General features: G+C 44.6%; 1 protein-coding gene across 2 annotated transcripts in view; it reads left to right on the top strand.

The window, feature by feature from the left end:
• Nucleotides 1–18,902, top strand: part of Fam234b (family with sequence similarity 234 member B) — a 30,660-nt gene that overhangs the window by 9,435 nt on the left and 2,323 nt on the right. For both annotated transcript variants that reach the window (XM_003470313.5, XM_063238253.1), the window contains exons 2-12: nt 642–1,040; nt 3,559–3,657; nt 7,077–7,265; nt 7,954–8,084; nt 11,453–11,600; nt 11,955–12,096; nt 13,415–13,558; nt 13,708–13,789; nt 14,244–14,399; nt 16,534–16,651; nt 18,163–18,383. In XM_003470313.5, the coding sequence (XP_003470361.2) occupies nt 642–1,040; nt 3,559–3,657; nt 7,077–7,265; nt 7,954–8,084; nt 11,453–11,600; nt 11,955–12,096; nt 13,415–13,558; nt 13,708–13,789; nt 14,244–14,399; nt 16,534–16,651; nt 18,163–18,383 (1,829 nt within the window). The remainder of the gene's footprint in view (nt 1–641; nt 1,041–3,558; nt 3,658–7,076; nt 7,266–7,953; nt 8,085–11,452; nt 11,601–11,954; nt 12,097–13,414; nt 13,559–13,707; nt 13,790–14,243; nt 14,400–16,533; nt 16,652–18,162; nt 18,384–18,902) is intronic.

An 18,902-nucleotide genomic window follows, 5' to 3' on the forward strand; every position in this document is an offset into this window, starting at 1 on the left:
ATATATACAAGGTGTAATGATCAGATCAAGGTAATTGGCATAGTTATCACCTGATTTTTCGTTTCTTAGTGTGGGGAGCATTTAAAATCTTCTCTGTTAGTTGTTTTGAAGTATTTTAATAATTGTTGTCAAACAATTAACTTACTTTGCCTAAGAATGCTAGGGGCATTGCTTCAGTCCAGTTTCATCCCTCTGTCTGCTAAACCATCCTTTTTCTCTCCCTGCTCTCCCCCCATCCTTCTAAGCCTTTTGTAAGCATTATTCTATTCTTTACTTCTGTGGGATCAACTTTTTAGTTTCCACATATAAGTGAAGATACAAAATACTTGTCTTTCTGTTTCTAAATTATTTTATTTAACATGATTTCCATTTCCTCCATATTGCTGCATCCTTTTCAGTTTTTCTAACCTGCAGTGCAGGCAATAATTCTGAAGTATTGTGCTCAGCACCCCCTTCCATTGTCCCCTTTATCCTTTGCACCCATTTTACAGATAGCCACCAAGGTCCAAGCTTCATGTTAACTCACTATTTTTGTTTGTTTGTTTATTGTCACTTTCCCTGTTTCCCTAGGTTTGCAGTTGCTATGATTTGGTGAGGGTTTCTCCTTGCTAGTTCTCCTTGACACTGTCCTGTTTTCTCAGGAAAGAAGAGCCCAGACCTCGGGGAGTACGATCCCCTGACCCAGGCTGACAGCGACGAGAGCGAAGATGATCTTGTGCTTAACTTGCAGCAGAAGAACGGAGGGGTCAAAAATGGGAAGAGTCCGCTGGGAGAAGCACCAGAGCCTGACTCTGATGTGGAGGTTGCCGGGCCTGCAAAGCCACATCTTTCTGAAGTCACCACCGAGGGCTACCCCTCGGAGCCCCTCGGGGGCCTGGAGCAGAAGGCGACCTCCTCCCTCGTGTCCTACGTGCGCACATCCGTCTTCCTGCTGACACTGGGGATCTCCATGATCCTGGTGCTCCTCTGTGCTTTCCTCATCCCCTGTCCCCCCAGAGACCTGCACAGCACTTGGCGTCGCCGCTTGGGCTCCCAGAGAGGTGAGTGGCAGGATTTTCTGTGCTAGTTCTGTGAAATTATCTGATTGAGTTTTCCCTCCAAATCTTAAAAACGAATGTGTATTGCACAGTACTGTACCCACCCCTGCATGCATGGAAGTGGTTAGGAGGTTAAGATTTGAAAGAAGACAAGTGGGTGGGTGGCTGCACCTGTCAGCACGGTGTTGTGTTAGTGCAGGTTTTGGATGCAGAGAGGATGGGGTGTTGGCTTGCTGGGTTCCTGTGATTCAGGGGAGCAAACACTGCAGCAGGTGATGAAAAGTTGTTATTTACAGAGGAAAGTAAAGTTGGGGGGGGTCCCTTCAGGCCCTCTTTGATTATACAAGCCTGGCCTACTTAGAATAATTTTGTTTCATGTGGAAGGCAGTTGCTGGTTTTTGTTTCTTGTTTTTTCTTGGTCTCAGCAGTTAGGGTGGTGCTGCCCGAGTGAAGCCAGCTTTTTATCTCCGAAACCTCTTAGTCTGGAATGGGGATTGCGTTCCAGCTATGCTAAGCAGTTGTCCTCTGTGAGCTGGATTAGGCTGTCCCCAGGCACCTCCTGTCATCTTGACAGGGAGGGGCTTTTTCTCTGCTGCTTCTCCGATCCTGGTTGAATTAGATTCTGGTGGGCTCAGTGTTATCGTCTTTGGGTATCTTAAGGCAGACGTAGTTTACATATGTGATTTTTATATAAAGTGTGAAGGCTGATAACAAATTCGTGGTGAATCCAACACCCAGTTTGAGAGGTAGAACATATTGCCAAGTGAGATAAACCAGAGAAAAATAAATATGACATGGTTTCTCTTGTATGAGAAACCCAAACGATAAAAAACATAAACATAAAAATACAAAAAATTTAAAGAACAAAGTAGAAAGAGATTTTAGGAAACAGGGAAGTAGAATTTGTAGAGATAGGGAAGGGAGAAGGTAAGAGGGAAGTAACAATGACTAAAATGTGATGTGTATATGTACCAGTTTTCCAAGATGCATGATATTATGGTATTACTGTGGGGGCTGAGGCAGGAAGAGCTCATGTCTGAGCCTAACCTGGGCAGTTTGACTTGCTGAGATGCTGAGAAAAATAAAATATAAGAAGTACTGGGGATGTAGTTCAGGGCAAAGGCCCTGGTTTCAATCCCCACTGCCAAAGGAGATGGAGGAAGACAAAAAGCAATCGCGCATTATGAAGCCCTCTATAGTCTCCTTCGTGTTCCTCCTGACTGTATCCACCTCTGCTTCCGTGGGATTCTGCTCGCCTGAATTTTGTGTTGATTATCCTTTGGCTAAATTTTACCTCAGTTACATGTGTCCAAAATAATCTGTTTATTAATTTTGTCTCTTTTATGAATTTTGCATAAATGTAGTCACATAGACTTGCTCTTTGTTCAACATGAGGTTTTGAAATAAAATTTTTGAGGTTAATCCCGTCTCTCCTGTGTTTATCTGGTATTTATTCAGTTTTACCACTGGCGAATCTTCCATGATATGAATATCCCATGACTGACTTATCCATTTTATTATTGATGAGCATTTCCATGGCTTCCAGGCTTTTTTTAAAATTTTATTTTAAAGTAAATGATGCTGCTAAGGACATTTTTTCGTGTCTCCTCATCCACTATAGAAGCAATTCCCTAAGGCATAATCCTCGGAGGGAGATTCCTGGGTCAGGCTGTGTGCGCGTTCATTCTTACTGGTTGATCTTCCAGAATGGTTTTGTCAGCTTACTCTTCCCTTGCAGTGTGTGAGTTCTCTCCAGATGTGGCCGGCACCCTCTGACTCCCACCTCGTGAGGGGGAGAGGCCCAACTTTGTCCTGTTGGTGGGGTGCAAGTCCAGCCTCCCCCTCTGCCCTGGGTCACCACCTGCCTCCTTAGAGCTGCAGGCTTCCCTTGTGAGTGGAGGGTTTTGGGACTGTAGGACGAGAGCCTTCTCTGTCCTGACTGTGGTGGGAGGGTAGGTACCTTGTCAGCCAGGACCAGGGAAGTAGGGCTCCCAGTTCAGCTGTCTGTCTCTGTCTCTGTCTGTCTGTCCGTCCGTCCATCTGTCTCTTTGTCTCTCTGTGTTGAGTGTGTGTATTTGGTCCAGGGCCATAGTTTTCTGTGTGCTAAGCACTTGGAGTGAACAGTCACTGTCTCAAACTTCTGCCTGGCCAGGCCACTCCTTCTCTGGGGCTTTGGCTAGAGAAGCCAGTATTTCCTAAGGTCCTTGGTTTGTACCTGTGACATTTCTTGGTTCCTGACTTCTTCAGCACCTCATCTGAGAAATATGAAGCCCCCCAGAAAACCCAGGGAACTCATCTGCCTTGTAATCCATCTGCCTTGCTATGTTTTTTTTATATATAATCTCCAGGGCTTTGAGATGACTGACAGCACCAAGGAGATACGGAAAAGTGTGTCTCTGCCATTTGCCTGGGAACCAGAAGCCTGCTTGGTCTTCATTGGTACTGGCAGTGTGATGTATTTGTCCCCTTTTGGTTATGGGCATGTACTTAAGCCCTTTTTGTTCCTTTATGTGTACATCAGGTGGGGACCTGTCTCCGCTAGAACTGTCTGATGTGAATGGAGACGGCCTTCGGGATGTGCTTCTTTCCTTTGTGACATCAAGGAACGGGAGTTCACCAGGTAAGGGATGCATCTGTCTGTGTCCACATTGAACACAAAGTTACCACACATCTGTCATATGAGTCTGATCAGAAAGTGCTTGCATGAAAATAGAGCCTAGTTCAAAAAACCAGAGAGAGCTATAGTTGAAAGGAACTTTCAGTGGTTGCCTAGGCCGCAGAAAAAACTGATCCCGAGAGGAAGTGGTTTGTCCATGTTAGTGCTTAGGTTTCTGGAGTTCCTCCATATGTTCTCTGTCGCCTCTTTGATCATAATGAATGCCTGTGGCCTGTATGGATGAACTTGCAGACGTGATCTGTATGTAAACCATTTATTACAATAAAAGGCATATTTTCTTAATCTCTGCTTATGAACACTCTCCCTTGCTTCAAAAATACTTATCCTATCACTTTTTCTGATTTCAGAAGTAGTTTTAAAGGTCTTTCATGAGTGTCTTTAGTTGTTCTGTCATGGAGGCTTTGATGTCCTGGTTTGATTCTAAATATTTACTTTGCATGGTCACTTGGATTTGGGAAATGATCCAAAAGTCATATGATACCCAGGCTGGTGAATAAGGTGGATGACACACTAATGGTTTTACAAGCCTACCTTTCCATTGGCTGGCACTCAGCAGCAGCATTCACTATATTTTTGATAATGCCTTGTACAGACACTTATCAAAGAACTATTTCAGCCGGGTGTGGTGGCTCATGCCTGTAATCCCAGTACTTAGGAGTCTGAGGCAGGAGGATCGTTTCGAGTTTGAGACCAGCCTGGGCTATAAAGTGAGCTCCATGCCAGCCTGAACTGCATAGTGAGACCCTGTCTCAAAAAGACAAGAAAAAAATTGAACCAAAACAAAACAAAAATCCTTCAAGAACAATGAGTTAAGTGTGTTCAAAGTGAGGGGGAATATTTTGAGGAGGTTTAATGGAAGTGTTTAAAACAATTTTTTTTTGAGACAGGGCCTGGTTTTGTAGTGCAGACTGGCCCTGAACTGACTGTATAGCCCAGGCTGGTCTTGAACTTGCATCGATCTTCCTGCCTCAGCCTCTTAAATGCTGAGATTACAGGTGTGCACTATCATGCCTGGTGATGGCAGTGTCTTCTCCTGAATTTTGAAAATGTAAACTTTCACTGTATGTTTTGATCACCCCTTGTACACATCTCTGCACGCATGTGTTCTGGCTGGGTGCTGTCTTCTTCCCCTTTGATTTTCATGCCTGAATATCCTGCCCTGTGCTTGGAGGCTGGCCTGTGTATCTGGATCTCTCCACCCCCACCATGTCTTTGTAGCCTCATTAAATCTTCCACTGCTTGCCCTGAGGACCCTGCTTCTGAGACCCTGGCTGTTACACTTGTCAGCTGTGGAAACACATAAGCAAAAGCACTTTCTGCTTTCAGCCTAGGGAAACAGGGGCTCTGGTTCATCCTGCAGCCTCTGTTAAAGTGGCATTAATTGCATTCTTCCAGCTGACACAAGAGCTGTAGTTGTAGGCCATGAATGCCCTGAGAGATAACTTGTTACTCACTTCAGCCTTGGAATAAGCATGGGGGTATATTTTAGAGATTTCTAAACTGTGCACACCTTTGACACAATTAGAAATACCTTGCTGGGGTTTTAGCAGTGTATAGAAGGAATTTAGGCAGAGCTCAGTGACGGAGAAAAACTGCTGCCTATTCTTTTCATATAATTGGGCCTTGACTACATTTCTTTCCTGCCTGTGGCTCATTGATTAACCTTTTAAGTAGATTTCCCTCACCTATGTTTACATAGAGGAGTATTTTAGTCAGATGTTATTTTGCATGTGTTGCTGCTTATGGAATGCATAATGGAAAGACTGTGGGTTTGGACACCAGATGGACCAGCCTGATTTGCCCACAGATTGTTAAAGTAAGAATATAACCTATCATACAGTGCTGTCTATGTGCACTGTTGCAAGTGTGGAATATGTGAACGAATTTATTCCTCAACACAGTCCTATGCGGTAGGCTAATCTTACTGCCCCCCTTTATCAGATAAGAAAACTGATGGGTGGTGAGGTTAAGAAACTTCTGAAGAGTCCCTTAGCTGGTGAATGGTAGAGCTGGGATTCAGATCCAGGAGTCACGCTCTGGAGTTTATGTCCTATGCCTTAGGCCAAGTGCCCAAACCCACAAAGCTCTGTGCCACCGGATGTAGCAGGATTGGGATTCTAATGCATTTCTGCATTGGTCCGTCCATCCCTTCAGGGGCCAGGAATCAGTGCTGACTATGGCAGGTGCTCGGCTTGTCTCAGGGCTGTACAGAGACCTTACCAAGAGAAGAACATGCTTTGCCTCAAGGAACTGAGGGCTATTGGGGAGGGGGTGACCCTTTAGTACCCTGGAAAATGAACCAGAGGTGCTTAGGGGATCAGAAAGGCCCTTAAGTAGAAAGGTGGCACAGACTAATCATAGCTTCCTTGAGACATCTGGAAGCCAGTTTGGGTACCACTGTTTGTCCTGTGCAGTTTCTTCTGGCACCAAGGTCTGGAACAGGGGACCATAGTCTGCCACTTGTGTTTAGGTTGTATAGTCAGTCATAGTGAAATTAGGTAGAACAAAGCTATAAAGCTTATGTTGGCTTCCCTGTTTTAGTTGTCGCAGGGAGTATGTGAGATGAGTCAAGGTGTCTGTGCCCTGAAAGTGAAAGGAAGCCTGGCAAGAGTATTATTCTGAGTGTTTAGTCACATAAAACCTTGTTTACTACGGAGGTGAGCACTCTGGTTCCCTAGCAGCTGTCCTCAGCCCTTGGAATTGTTTTTCCAAGTAATCTTTCGTGCCGGGGACCAAAGTAGCTGATTCCCAGGAGCTCAGGACCTATACCTACTGCTTTTCCTGTAATTTTCAGGTTTATTTTAAAAGAGATTGTTTTTCTCTTCTTAGGCAGCATTTGCTACAGGTGATGATGATTCAGGTGTTTTGCTCTCTGCTCTGCATGTATTCTGGGTCAGGCTGGTGTTTCTGAGCATACCTTTTCCTCCTGGCTTTTGGTTCCCAACAACCATTTGCCATATGCTGGGTTTTGCTCTCTCTTTCATCCAGCAAACAGTTGGGTACAATGTGTCAGGCATTTGCAGGGTACTGAGGGTATAGGAATGAGAGAGGCAGTCGTTACTCTGAAGGACATCACTGTTAGTGGGTTCTGTGGTGTCAGACAGGCAAGCTATGCTGGGAAGGGTGAGAAAGCGGAGGTTCAGTGAGGCAGTCGCCGCGTCCTGTCTGACATGGGAGGTGTGTCGGCAGAGGCGAGAGCCACTCCGTATTCAGACCTCACTGACACCAACACACGGAGCTGAACATGCACATGTGAGCTGCTGCCTCACCACCACGCACTCCCCGTCTCGTCTCCCCGCCTCCTGCTCTGCTCCACCTCTCATCTCCTCTGCCTCCTTCTCCTTCTCTCTGTCTGCTCTTAGGTGGCCCAGGACCAGCTGCAGACCTCGTGTGTCTCTCGGGGATGAATGGCAGCACGCTATGGTCCATTCCCCTCCCAGAAGAGGCCCAGGATATCACATGTTTGGATCTGATGCCAGGCAGTGTGGCTGAAATCATCTGTCTCGTGACTGGGACACGCAAGATGCTCAGCGCATTCAACGCAACGTCAGGTGAAGATCATTTGCTGCAAAAGGTCTTGGCTGTAATGAATTGTAATTTTGGATTCTAACAGGCTGGTGGGGAGGGGACTTTTCTGCTGTGGCAGATGGAAAGTCTGATTTGCTACCCTGGAAGGTGGTTGTTAAGGGACTAAGATAAGAGGTTTGGCAGATTGAATGAATGGATCCGTGTTTCAACCTGTTTGTGATAAGATGGGGCTGAACTCAGAAACTAGCCGGACGCCTTTGGTTGTAAATTTTCTCCCTACTCTGTAGAAAAGACAGATGAAGTTTGTCCCTTCCTATTTGATATAAGTGAGTCCATGTGTCGATTTAGGCATTAATGAATTAATAGTATTTCTGTGAAGAAACAATGGCTTGTTGAGGCATGTTGGTTTGGCCTTTCAGCTTCTTATTGGGCTTAATGACAAAAGGGAAAAACCATCAAATATGATGAAGCCTCCTTATAGAATTAAAAGTACCCTGCCCGTGTGCTGGTTACCGCCTGGGAAAAAGTCAGCTACAGTGGCTTATGCCTATAGTCCCAGCTTCTTAGGGGCAAAGGCAGGAGGATGAGTTGAGCCCAGGAGTTCAAGATCAGCCTAGGTAACCTAAGTAGATCTTGTTTTGAAAGAACAACCTGCCCTCCCCCAAAAAACAGAAGGCCATGTTAGTGATCACCTACTTTGTTTTGCCCTAGGGAAAGTCATCTGGACGCTGAGCCCAAGCTCCCTGTCCAATGGCACCTTGGCTGCCCCCGTGGTGGTGCTGCCAGACGTGGATGAGGATGGCGTGAGAGATCTTGCGGTTCTGGCCATTGGGGAAACACAGGTATGGTCTCTGTTCACTGGTTTTTGTCTAATACAGAGAAAATTTTATTTTTCTTTATTGTAGTTCCTAATGTTATAAATGTCTGAAACTTTCTTTTTACAAAAGACAAAGTTTAAATCAATTCTCTTGGTTAGGTTGAGTGAGGAGAGAGCGTTGTGAACACATTTTCCCAGCCGTCTCATCAGGGTTCCATGGGTAGCGGTGTAGTGAGCTTTGGGTGTAGGGGGCACTGTGTCCACTGCCATGTGCAGCTCTGTGGTCTTGGGTGAGCCACGGGACCTACCCAAGCTCTGGTTCCTTCATGTGCAAAAAATCAGACTATTTCTTTTGGTTGTAGGTTTGCTATGAAAATTTGAGTTGAACACATTTCAGGTTCCTAAAGTAGAGCTTACCTTTTATATCTTTAAAGGTATTGTTAGTTTACTGTATTAAATATATTTAAATTTTACTTCAACTATAAAACAATGAGACCACCTGGTAAAAGGTTCATAAAGTATATATAGAAAAAAAATTTAAATAGCGGCATCCATATCCAAAGAAAGCGGAGTTATAGTCTACGCAGTAACAAGACAGACTGATTTGAGTATAGTACCTCTTAAGTGAGGTCTAGTTAGCTATCTGGATTCATCGCATTCTGGGAGGCTGAGGCAGGAAGATGGAAATTTGAGCCAATCTAGGCAACTTGGTGACTTAATGAGACTCTCTGTCTTTAAAAAAAGGGGGAGAGGTGGCGAGGGACATAGCTCAAAATGAAGGTGCTGAGTGCAAACCTTAGTACCACAAGAAAAAAAATCATCCTATTAATTATGGAGCTTGCCATCATATATACAAATAAAGTATTTTCGCCACATTGCAAGAAAGATTAAGTTAGTGAACAAAATCATCTCAATTTTAAGTTGTTAATCCTGAAGCACTTTTTAAAGCTTTTTTTTTTTCCTTTCCTTTTTTTTGTTGGTCATATAATTCAGGCTGGTCTTGGACTCACTTCTTAGCCCAAGGTGGCTGAGCACTCAGCAATCCTCTTGCCTCAGTTTCCCAAGCACTGGATTATAGACATGTACCACTGTGCCCACTTGTTTAGAGCTTATGTAAAAGTTTTTCTAAGACATTTTTCTCAGATTACCTGATCTTCCAAGGAAATGCTTGTGGACTAAAAATTCAACAAATGGCAAAATAAAAATAAATGTGGATATAGAAATGTGGGAACATGTGGGACAGATAATTTTGCCCCATTTGGTAGCTGCTTTTAATTTTAAAACAAAAGGCCTCATGTATACTTCAATTGGTTTTCTTCAACAAGCTGTTTGGTCTGGAATTGGACCAGAATCAAGAATTTAGAAATTATTCATGTAAATTGTTTTTTGTTTTAAGTATACTAGCCATTGTGAGTAAAGGGATGGGTTGAAGGAAATTTCAAATGTTACCTCAAGCAGGGAGAGATTTTTTATGAAAGTCCCAAAGAGGAAAGGCTGGGGAATTTCTCTCTAATGCAATTCTGGTCAGCACAGGCAGACCAAAGCACTGAATATGTTTTTATATCCTAAACAGATTTAAAGTCTTGGTCTTAATACTCCATCTCCTACTTGTTACGAAGGGTGGTGGAGGGGTTTAGAGTTCAGGCCATTAGGGACTCCCTGATAGTGAGGGGCTCCATTGGAAGAATCAGCTCCTTATCTGCTCATAAGCTAGTAGTGTGTTACCCAGCTTGCTTCTGAGAGCTTCTCATTAGCACGGTAGTGCACAGCCGTGGAAGACTCTCCATTCTGCTTGAAAAGTGACAAGCACTTCTAGGAAATTCTTGGAGAGATGATGAGTTTGGAGCAGCAGCTTTACCGTTGTTGTGATCTCTTTGCCCTTTTTATCAGCAACAGAGAACCTGAGGAAGCATTGAAGCTACACGCATGGGAGGGGATCTCTCACAGGAAGGAAACACCTTAGGCCTTTGACTTAAAGCCACTGCATTCTTAGGAGCTAGCTGGGGAGAACTGGATCAGGTTCAGGCTTAGTGGAAACCTTGTTGAGAATGTTGAGGGAAAGGACCTTAAAAACCAGTGTTCACCGTTCTCATATCACGCTGTGGTCTGATTTGATTCCAGACCTACTGCACTGGGCCCTCCTTGAGCGTGTGGGCAGACTGAGTGTCACTCATTGGTGAGGCAGCTGTTTCATTTCTGGTCAGCCCTAAAACTTCTGTCCTATTGCTGAGAAATGAGTTTTCTGATGGCCTCCACTCATTGTTCCAGTGTCAGTGCCATAGAATCTCTCCAAATGAGTCTAATCCCCAACCATGACAAAGCCCTTCGGCCATTGGCCTGGTCCCTCTAAACCTGTGACTTTCCCATAGTGTTTCTCCATCAGCAGGAGGTCAGAATATATATCTCCTTTACCCTCCTCTGTCCTCTATGTACCAATTTTTACATAGATTTTTATTCATCTTCCATCTTAAGGCCTCTTTGAATTTCAAGTTAATCATACAGCATAGTAGCCAGACCTCCTAGCTTTGTGATAAGCCTGAATTCTATTTGTTCAGATCTTTTGATAAGAATGAGCCAGTAGCAGAATGCTATGTCATTCCATTACACACCTCTCCCTAGGCTAGTTTTGACCTCATAAATACCTTTGTCTGCAACCCACATTTCTTTATTTTGTCCCTAAGAATTGATGGTGATAAATTTTGTCAAGATAATCAGCACAATTCTTATATTTCTCAACTGGTGACTCTATCCTCAAGAAAAATCTTGTAGAGCTGGGTTTAATAAACTCTGTTGAGAGTTGGCCTGGTGCTTGCTTTTATAAGTAAAGTTTTATTGGAATACATTCATGGCCATTCATCTTTTTGTTATCTATAACTGCTTTCGTGCTACATCAACAGAGTAGGACAGTTGCTATAGAGACATCTCTGTGGCACAGACTGAAATATTTACTGTCTGGGCCTTCATGGGAGAGGTTTGCTGTTCTCTGAGAATAAAGTTGAAAGTAGCCAGGCCAGACTTCTGATGAGATGATGGGGAAGCTCTGTTTTCTGTATTGATTCTACTTGGGGACAAACATTCCTGCGAGTTCTGGGAATGGAATTGGAGACGTGGGGTCAGTCAGATTATATTTAGCTCTAGGCTAGAACCTTATGCCTGAGCAGACTGTGTAGTCAGCAACGACTGTGCTCAGAGAAATTGTCTGCAGCAACCTAAGGTGGTTTTTATACATATGGACTATTTGCTTCATTTCTTACTTCCAGGGAAATAAGAGAGGCAGAGTTGGCTTTGTGCTTCTCAAATGAGGGAAACATTTCTGAGCCCTTAGCTGACACAGAGGCTGTTAGACTGGGAGTGGAAGGCTTTTACTGATGTGACCCTTCTTTCGTTTCTCAGCCGGATGTATACTTTCTGCTGGTGTCTGGCCAGACAGGGAACCCAGTGGGCCGACCTGTGAAGTACAGCATCGTGGGAGTGGGGAATCTGATTGGTCCTCAGGTGTACATCACAGCCGGTGGGGCTGTCTACATCCTGTTTGGCTTTGGTAAGAAGCAAGGCTGGTTTACACTGCTGCTCTCCACAGGTTTGGGCTGAGGCTTGCCTTGTAAGATGGGGTGAAAACCCGGAGGTTGCAGTGGTCAGCCCTTCCATTGCCTCCTATGCAGGAGTCTGTCTGTCCCTCCCTATGGTAGGTGGTTAACTCCACCTTCCCTACTGGCTTCTCTAGAGAGAAGATTCAGTCCAGTGCCTGCTTTACACTTCCCCACCCACTGCTGGTGGGACCAGCCCAAACAGGTTGTGTTAGATCCTTCTGATTGGGCTAGTCTTCTTTAACTCCCCACCCTACGATATTCTATTAAATTCAACTTCTCAGTGTTGGTTCTTCCTATGGTGCTAGGAAATGTACAAGCTGTCGCTCTGCGGGACATTTTTGTTCAGGCCCAAAATCGAGACAGCTCACCACCTTCTCTACAGATAGAAGAGCCAGAATGGGAGAAGCGGAGATCCGTCAACCTGTCTGAGCTCATTGACATATACAGGTAGGGCAGATGCCTGTCCTTGGTCCCAGTGAGTCTGTGAGCTCACGTGCTTGGTTGGCTTTGTTGGGCTGGTGAACGTGTGGGCAGGGTTCTGAGGCAAGCAGTACTGCCCTTAAACTGTCTTCTAATGTGGGAGATGTGACCTAGGAATTTTCTTTTCTTAGTCACATAAGGTGTTGTTGGTGTCTAGATGTTAGTGACTATCTGTATGATCACCTTAAATGTAGATTGCAGGAAAGGAAATTTTGACTAGGCTTCTGAATCAGTGTCATGACAGGGAGATAGATTTAGTTAAAACGATGGTTTATAAAGCTGTACGGATGTCTCCAACCAACTCTTTCTCTGTATTTTTCTGTTAGTTGACGAATCACTTTGACAGCAGCAGGCATTGTGGCCATGAAACCTTGTTTTTTGAATTCCTATTTAATTCTTGACTAAAAGCATATTCTGGTGGTAAGCAGTCCATTTTTACCCATTTTACCAAGTTTGGGTAATGATTTTGTTATTTTCTACCAGAACTTTCAAATCATTTTCTAGTGTTTTCTTACAAATTATCTCATTGTTTCAGTGAATTTGATAGGTATTAAATCAACTGGTCCCAGTGATTAGAGGAAGAAATAAGCGTGTTCCAGTAGTTTCTGTCCAAGCTTTTTGATTGTATTAGGCCTGCTGTCCCCGTCCCTGTTTTCCGTGCCACTGTCCTTGGCTATGTTACTTTTTCCCATGTATCCAGTGTAAGAGGCATTGGACCATAGCATGTTTCTTGTGAGTTCTTTTTGCCCTTGCATTGAATTTTCTAGGGGCTTTTTATTTCTAAGGATGAAAAAAAGATTAAGTGGGAATAGCTAGCACAGGGTTCCCTTGGTGAGACGTTTGGAAATGGATATGAGATTACAGGTGGCTCTGCATATCTGTGCACCTCCAGATTTGTGAATTCAACCACTTTTAGATTGGAAATACTAGGAAAAAGTTGAGTCTGTACTGAACACGTGCAGGTTTTTTTTCCTTGTCTTACTTCCTAAATAACATAACAACTATTTACATAGCATTTATATGGCACTAGGTATTGTAAATAACCCAGAGGTGATTTAAAGTGTACAGGAAATGTAGGTAATGGAAACACTATGTTGTTGTATGTAAGGGACGTGAACATCTGTGGATTTAGTATCTTCAGGGGATTCTGGATCCAATCCCCCACAGACATCGAAGGATCTGTGTATTTGGAGACAAATGTGCAGTGAGAAAAAAGGCCAAAATAAATGGATTCTGGAAACTCATTTATGCTAGAAACTAACTATTGGGGTCTTGTTTAACTCAGCGATGGTGTTGAGCTACTCCAGATGGTGAAGATGCCCGATTCCAACTGCAGCAACCTCCTGATTACAACCAGACAAGGCCTGATTCTGCTGCGAGGACAAAACCTTACACCTCACTGGACATTGAGCCTCCCTGGCCTGCACAGGTTGGCAGTTACTGTTTCAGTCCATTTTCCTACGTTTAAAAATTATGTAAATAATTGCTCGATACCTGTGGCTGGTGCAAAGGAAGAGAGGGAAGGTGTTCTACGTTCTCCTTGCTCACTGTTGATTGCTTCTTTGTCCTTTCTTGTAGCCAGCCTACTCCTGGGTATTTTACAGACGATCAGACATTAGACTTCCTTCTGCAGACACAGGAAGTAGTTGGGATGAAAAAGGTAAAAATCCCTGGGACACAAATCAAAGCGTATATAAAATATATACTTTGTGCCCAGCCCTTTGCTTGGCCTGTGTAAATTAAAAATATGGTCTCTTCTTTCAAAGAGTTCAAAGCCTAGCTGAATGGGTAAAATGAAAATTCACACTTCAATATTTGCATTGAATACTTTTTTTTATTGTCACTATTCTTTAATAAATATAACAACTATTTACCGTTACTTTGTATTATGTATTATATTAGGAGAGGAGTTAAGTGTATTGGAGGGTATGCATAGGATGTATGCAAATGCCACATACAGGGAGCAGGAGCATCCACTGATTTGGATATCCATGGGGGGTTCCCCCACAAATACCCAGGGAGGATTGCATGTGTATTATTCGAATATCTTGGCTGTTTCTCTTCTTTTTGTTTTGTGCACTCTCCGGCAACATTCACTGTCTTCTCTCCTGCAGATGATGGTGGTTGATGGTGACTCTGGCTCCATCGTTTGGAGTTACAGTGCTCCGTGCCACATGAAAGAAAGTCCGACCACCTCAGCAGTGACTTCAGAGCGGAAGTCTGTCTTCCTCTTTTGGGCAGAAGGGCTGTCAGCTGCCCCTCCCAATTCTGTGAGTGAGCCTGGGAGGTCCCTCTTTTGCTTTGCACATGACAGGGACTCTTCAGGGCTTACTGGGGTCTCCAGATGTCACTTGACTAGTCATCTTCTAAGGGTTTGGGGTAGAAACAACGTGAGAAAGCAGGAGCCACATTTCCCATCTTTGCCTTTTAGCCAAAAGATGTAAACACTGACTAGATCCGCTGACTACTCACAACCAACAGTGGGAGGCTGGATAAAGCATAAAAGTCCTCTCAAGTCCCTGGATCCAAATTCACAGATATCTCCTACATGCTGTGGTTGTTGAGGAGGAGAAATCAATCTGATAGGTCCAGAGTGGGCAGACAAAATCTTGCATGGGGATGGAGATTTGAGGGGAAAGAAGAGACCACAGATGTGGGCCTGGGGTGGGAGGCGGAGCTGTTGAGGAGGAGCATAGATTGGGCTCAGCTGAGTGATAGTGGGGGGAGTTGAGGATGAGAAGGTCTGACTGAAGGCAGATTTTAAAATGTTCTGCACGTTCTACTGCAGTGTTTTAGTAGGGCCGATGAGATGGTGCCACCCAAAAGAGGTGCCTTGGAATCTTTACTGAGCACTGCCCCCAACCTTTATTCCGCGCAACACTTCTGTGTGCCGGGCCCTGAGCTGTTTGTAGGCATCTAAGGATAATTGGAAGCAGTCTGGACTCTCTGGAGATGGCAGATGGCCCAGAGTAGGGGGAGCCTGATGCTTGCTGAGTCCTGAATTCATCACCATGTGTTCTCCTGACAAGTTATTTAACATTTCTGAGCCTCCCGTCTTTAATCCATTAATGAAGGTGCTAATCTGTCCCCTTATTTCGAGAATCAAATTTACCTAAAACCTGGATTATAGCTCTAGCTCTGCCATGCCCTAACATGTGGCCACAGGCAGTTTACCTAACATTTTAATTTCCTGGTTTCCTCATAGAATAAAATGAGGGGATTAGACCAGATGGCTCTCAGATATGAGCTTCTAAAAATAGCAGAACAAGGGCACGTTACAAATGTGCTATTGGAGGTACAGGGAAGAAGTGTGGATGGACATACACAAGCAGGGAGATACTGCTTTTGCTTGGGGGGACTGGGGAGCTGTTCATGAAGAAATGGCGCTCGTGTCGGGGATCTGAAGACAGGAAGTGCTTTGATGTGTGGAAACGAGAGCTAGACAGAGGAATAGGATTGGCAATGGGCAGGCAAATAAGCAAAGGGAGGCGTGCTGTTAGGGTGATAATCAGACGTTCCGGAAGCATAGGTGGGCAGTAAATAATTGCAGTTCAAGTCTGGAGAGGGAAGATTTTGTAAATAGTGTAAACCTTTGGTTTTCATGCTATGGATTTTGGGCTTTGTTCTGTAGGCAGTGAGGAAGGCATTTGGTTATTTTCTGGTCATCATAGTGGAACCGGGGATCTGTGCCCTCATACCTGGGTGTGTGGAGATGCCCTCTTCTGCCTCGTGGGCCTGCAGTGGGAGTGAGGTTGTGAGTCCTGTCCACTCTTCTTCTTGAGCCAGTATATCCCTGCCACAGCCTATCCCTGCACACAGTTCACACTGATGATGGTGGCCCTGTTAAGGACCTGATGCTTAGGCCTTGGAATTTGGGGTTTATAATTGATGATTTGCTTGTGTCAGATCAAATCTGCTCATTTGAGGAACTGAGAAGATTTTTGTAGTTTTTAACTCATTATTTGCAGTTGGCTTTGGCATCCAGTGAAATGAAAGCTCTTTGGCTCACACTGTGTTTTCAGAAGTAGATTTTTCTCTCCACAAGGCCCCACCTGCTGCAAGGAATGAATCAGCACCTGAGTTCTCTTGCAGGCAGAAGGAGGGTTATTCTCTACAGCATGTTCCTCTTGGGGCATGCACATTTCCTTTCTTCGCTTTTTTTCTTACAGTTTTTAGCTATAAATAGTGATTTGAAGAAGTTAGTGATGAGTCAGTGTTTTGAGCTCTTTGAAATGACATGTCTCCTGCACATGGGAGTTTCCTTCAGACGAATCCTTGCAGTTGGGAAGCAGAATTCAGCACCTGAGAGAATGAGTAATCACCATTTTCTCCCCGTCCATTTCTCCTGTCACATGTGGGAATGTAGAGTTACCTTTGCTCTTCCTTTTTGTGGCTTATCGTCAGGGTGTCATCCTAGGAGCTGATCCACCCAGCCTTTACCACCTTTACCTCCTGCATCCAACCTTCCCCTCCATCCTGCTGGACCTGGCCAATGCCACAGGCACAGTGACGGCCTCAAAGGGTGAGTGCCTGTGATGGGGGAGACGGGTCCATGTACACGGACACGGGGAGACTGTGTGTCGGCTGTGTGGAGGGACCCTCGCCCCATTAAGGCAAGGGCTGTGCTCAAGTGACGGCAGTAGCATGTTCTCTAATGTCCCTGAACCATGGGATAGTGCTGTTCTAAAAGGTGCCAAGGCAGGGGTACATGCAGCCCCCCAAAGTGGCAGGCATTTACTGGACCTCTCTTTATGCCAGGTCTGTGCCAGGGGCTGAGAAGACATATAGGAACAGGTTATTTTTGTTTTCTTCTTTTCCTTTTTTTTTTCTTTTAACCTTTTAGGGACATACAGTATGGAACTGAGGGACACGATGGGGGTAGAAGAGTTTTTCAGGGCATTGATTTACTGGAGCTTTTTGAGTAGTAAACATGCACACTGCATAGAAATTGGGATCATTGAACAGGTTTGGAGTCAATGAGAAAAATCAAAGAGGAAAAGAAAAAAATGCCCATAATCTGACTGCTCATGACCACCTTTGGAAGTGTTGTTCTACTGTATATGTGTATCTAAATAAGATAACGTAAAGCAAAATTGGGGTCATATATTAGACTCTTAATTCAGAAGAACAAAGACCTGAAATTCAGCCGCTGCCACCTGTTCCTCTGGTTTGTCTGCTGGTCTCCTCACAGATGCCGGCCTTGGGGCGGCTGCTGTTCCTGTTGGGGAGTAGCATGAGGGAAGCTGCATCTGGCCACATCTCCTTTGTGTCCCACTACTCCCTTGCCACTTGCAAACTTGCTTGCTTCTGGGTGAACAGCGGGAGAAACAGCTGACCTGGAACACTCAGGCATGCTGCCCACAGGCTGCAGGTGTAGTGAGCTCCTGTTTGTTTGCAGAATCCTCTGCGTGATCTAAATTAGCATATCAAAATATTCAGGGAATATTGAACAATATTATATAATAGTAATAAGAATCTTGAGACTTTTTATTCTAACACTATTTTAAAGAGGAAGCAAAAGTAGATACAGTGGTGTACACCTATAATCCTAGCAACTCTGGGAGGCTGAGTCAGGAGGATCACAAGTTCAAACACCACCTGGACAGCTTAGTATCTTAGCAAGACCCCAAGAAAATAAAAACTGAGAAAAAAAAAAAAAAAGCTATGCAAAGTGAACAGTGGTGAGGTAGAGAGCTGATGTGACCATGCACTGGCAGTCCAGGGATCTTAGGCTTCCTTGTCTGTGTGGCTCATTTTTCTACTGCATGAGTGCCGTAATGGGCATGTTCTCTCATTTGCTGAGTTGGGGCTTTCTTGGACACAGCTTCAGAAAAGTGAAGGTGCATAGACAGGGGAAGAAAGGCAATCCGCCAACTTGCAGTCTCTTAGCTCTGCACCCAAGGGACTCAGTAAATTTCCTGTATGAATTGATGAGCGAATGAATGAATGGACGTTGCTGAACAGAATCTCTTCTACTAGTATAGTAGGAGCTGTCTGTCCTTGTTAACAGCTTCCCTTTTTGTTTCTCCTCAGTTGGAATCAATGACCTCTGGAAAGATGCCTTTTATGTCACCAGGACAACAGGGCCAGGCTCTGAAGGGCATCCCGCACCCGTGGTGGTCAGCAAGCTTAGTCTTCGCTGGGCACTGATGGAGAGCCAGATGGTCCAGCTAAAGGAGACCACCCCCAAAATTGGCAGGGGAGAGCTGCGAAGATTCCTCTCTAGGATAAAGTTTGTTGACCCTCCCTACCAGGTGGATACCTTCTGAGATGTGTGGTTACTCTTGAGGGCTTGAGATAAACACTGCAAATGCCAGCTTTGATCTTTAGGGAGGATGGGGAGCATTTTTGAGCAGATTGATACCAAGAACCAGTAATATTGGATCAGTACTCTTTGCCAGGGGAACTTCCTGACCATGCAGAAAGGGTTCTCAGTTAATTGTTTGTAGCTGGAAATAGCTGTGTCGCCTTTAGTGGAATTTGGAAATGTGGAGTCATGGTTTTCATTGTACAGTAAGAGGTAGAGGGGTACAGAACTTTCTCATATTTTCTGGATGGGGCCTAACAAGGATGCTGACATCATGCAGGGCTCACAGCAGTTGCTGAAAAGTTACCTTGCTGAAAATATTGATGTCCATTTCCCACCCGCCCTTACCTGAAATACTCTGGTCTAGTTCAAAGCTCAAGAGCTTATCATGGAGGAGGATAAAGTCTACAGGCATTTCTGGAGGGAGGAAGGATAAACTATTGGGGCTAACTGAGAAGACAGGGAA

Source organism: Cavia porcellus, unplaced genomic scaffold (assembly GCF_034190915.1).
Source record: "Cavia porcellus strain 051 isolate PalLab524CR breed Dunkin Hartley unplaced genomic scaffold, mCavPor4.1 scaffold_27, whole genome shotgun sequence".
Lineage (NCBI taxonomy): Eukaryota > Metazoa > Chordata > Mammalia > Rodentia > Caviidae > Cavia > Cavia porcellus.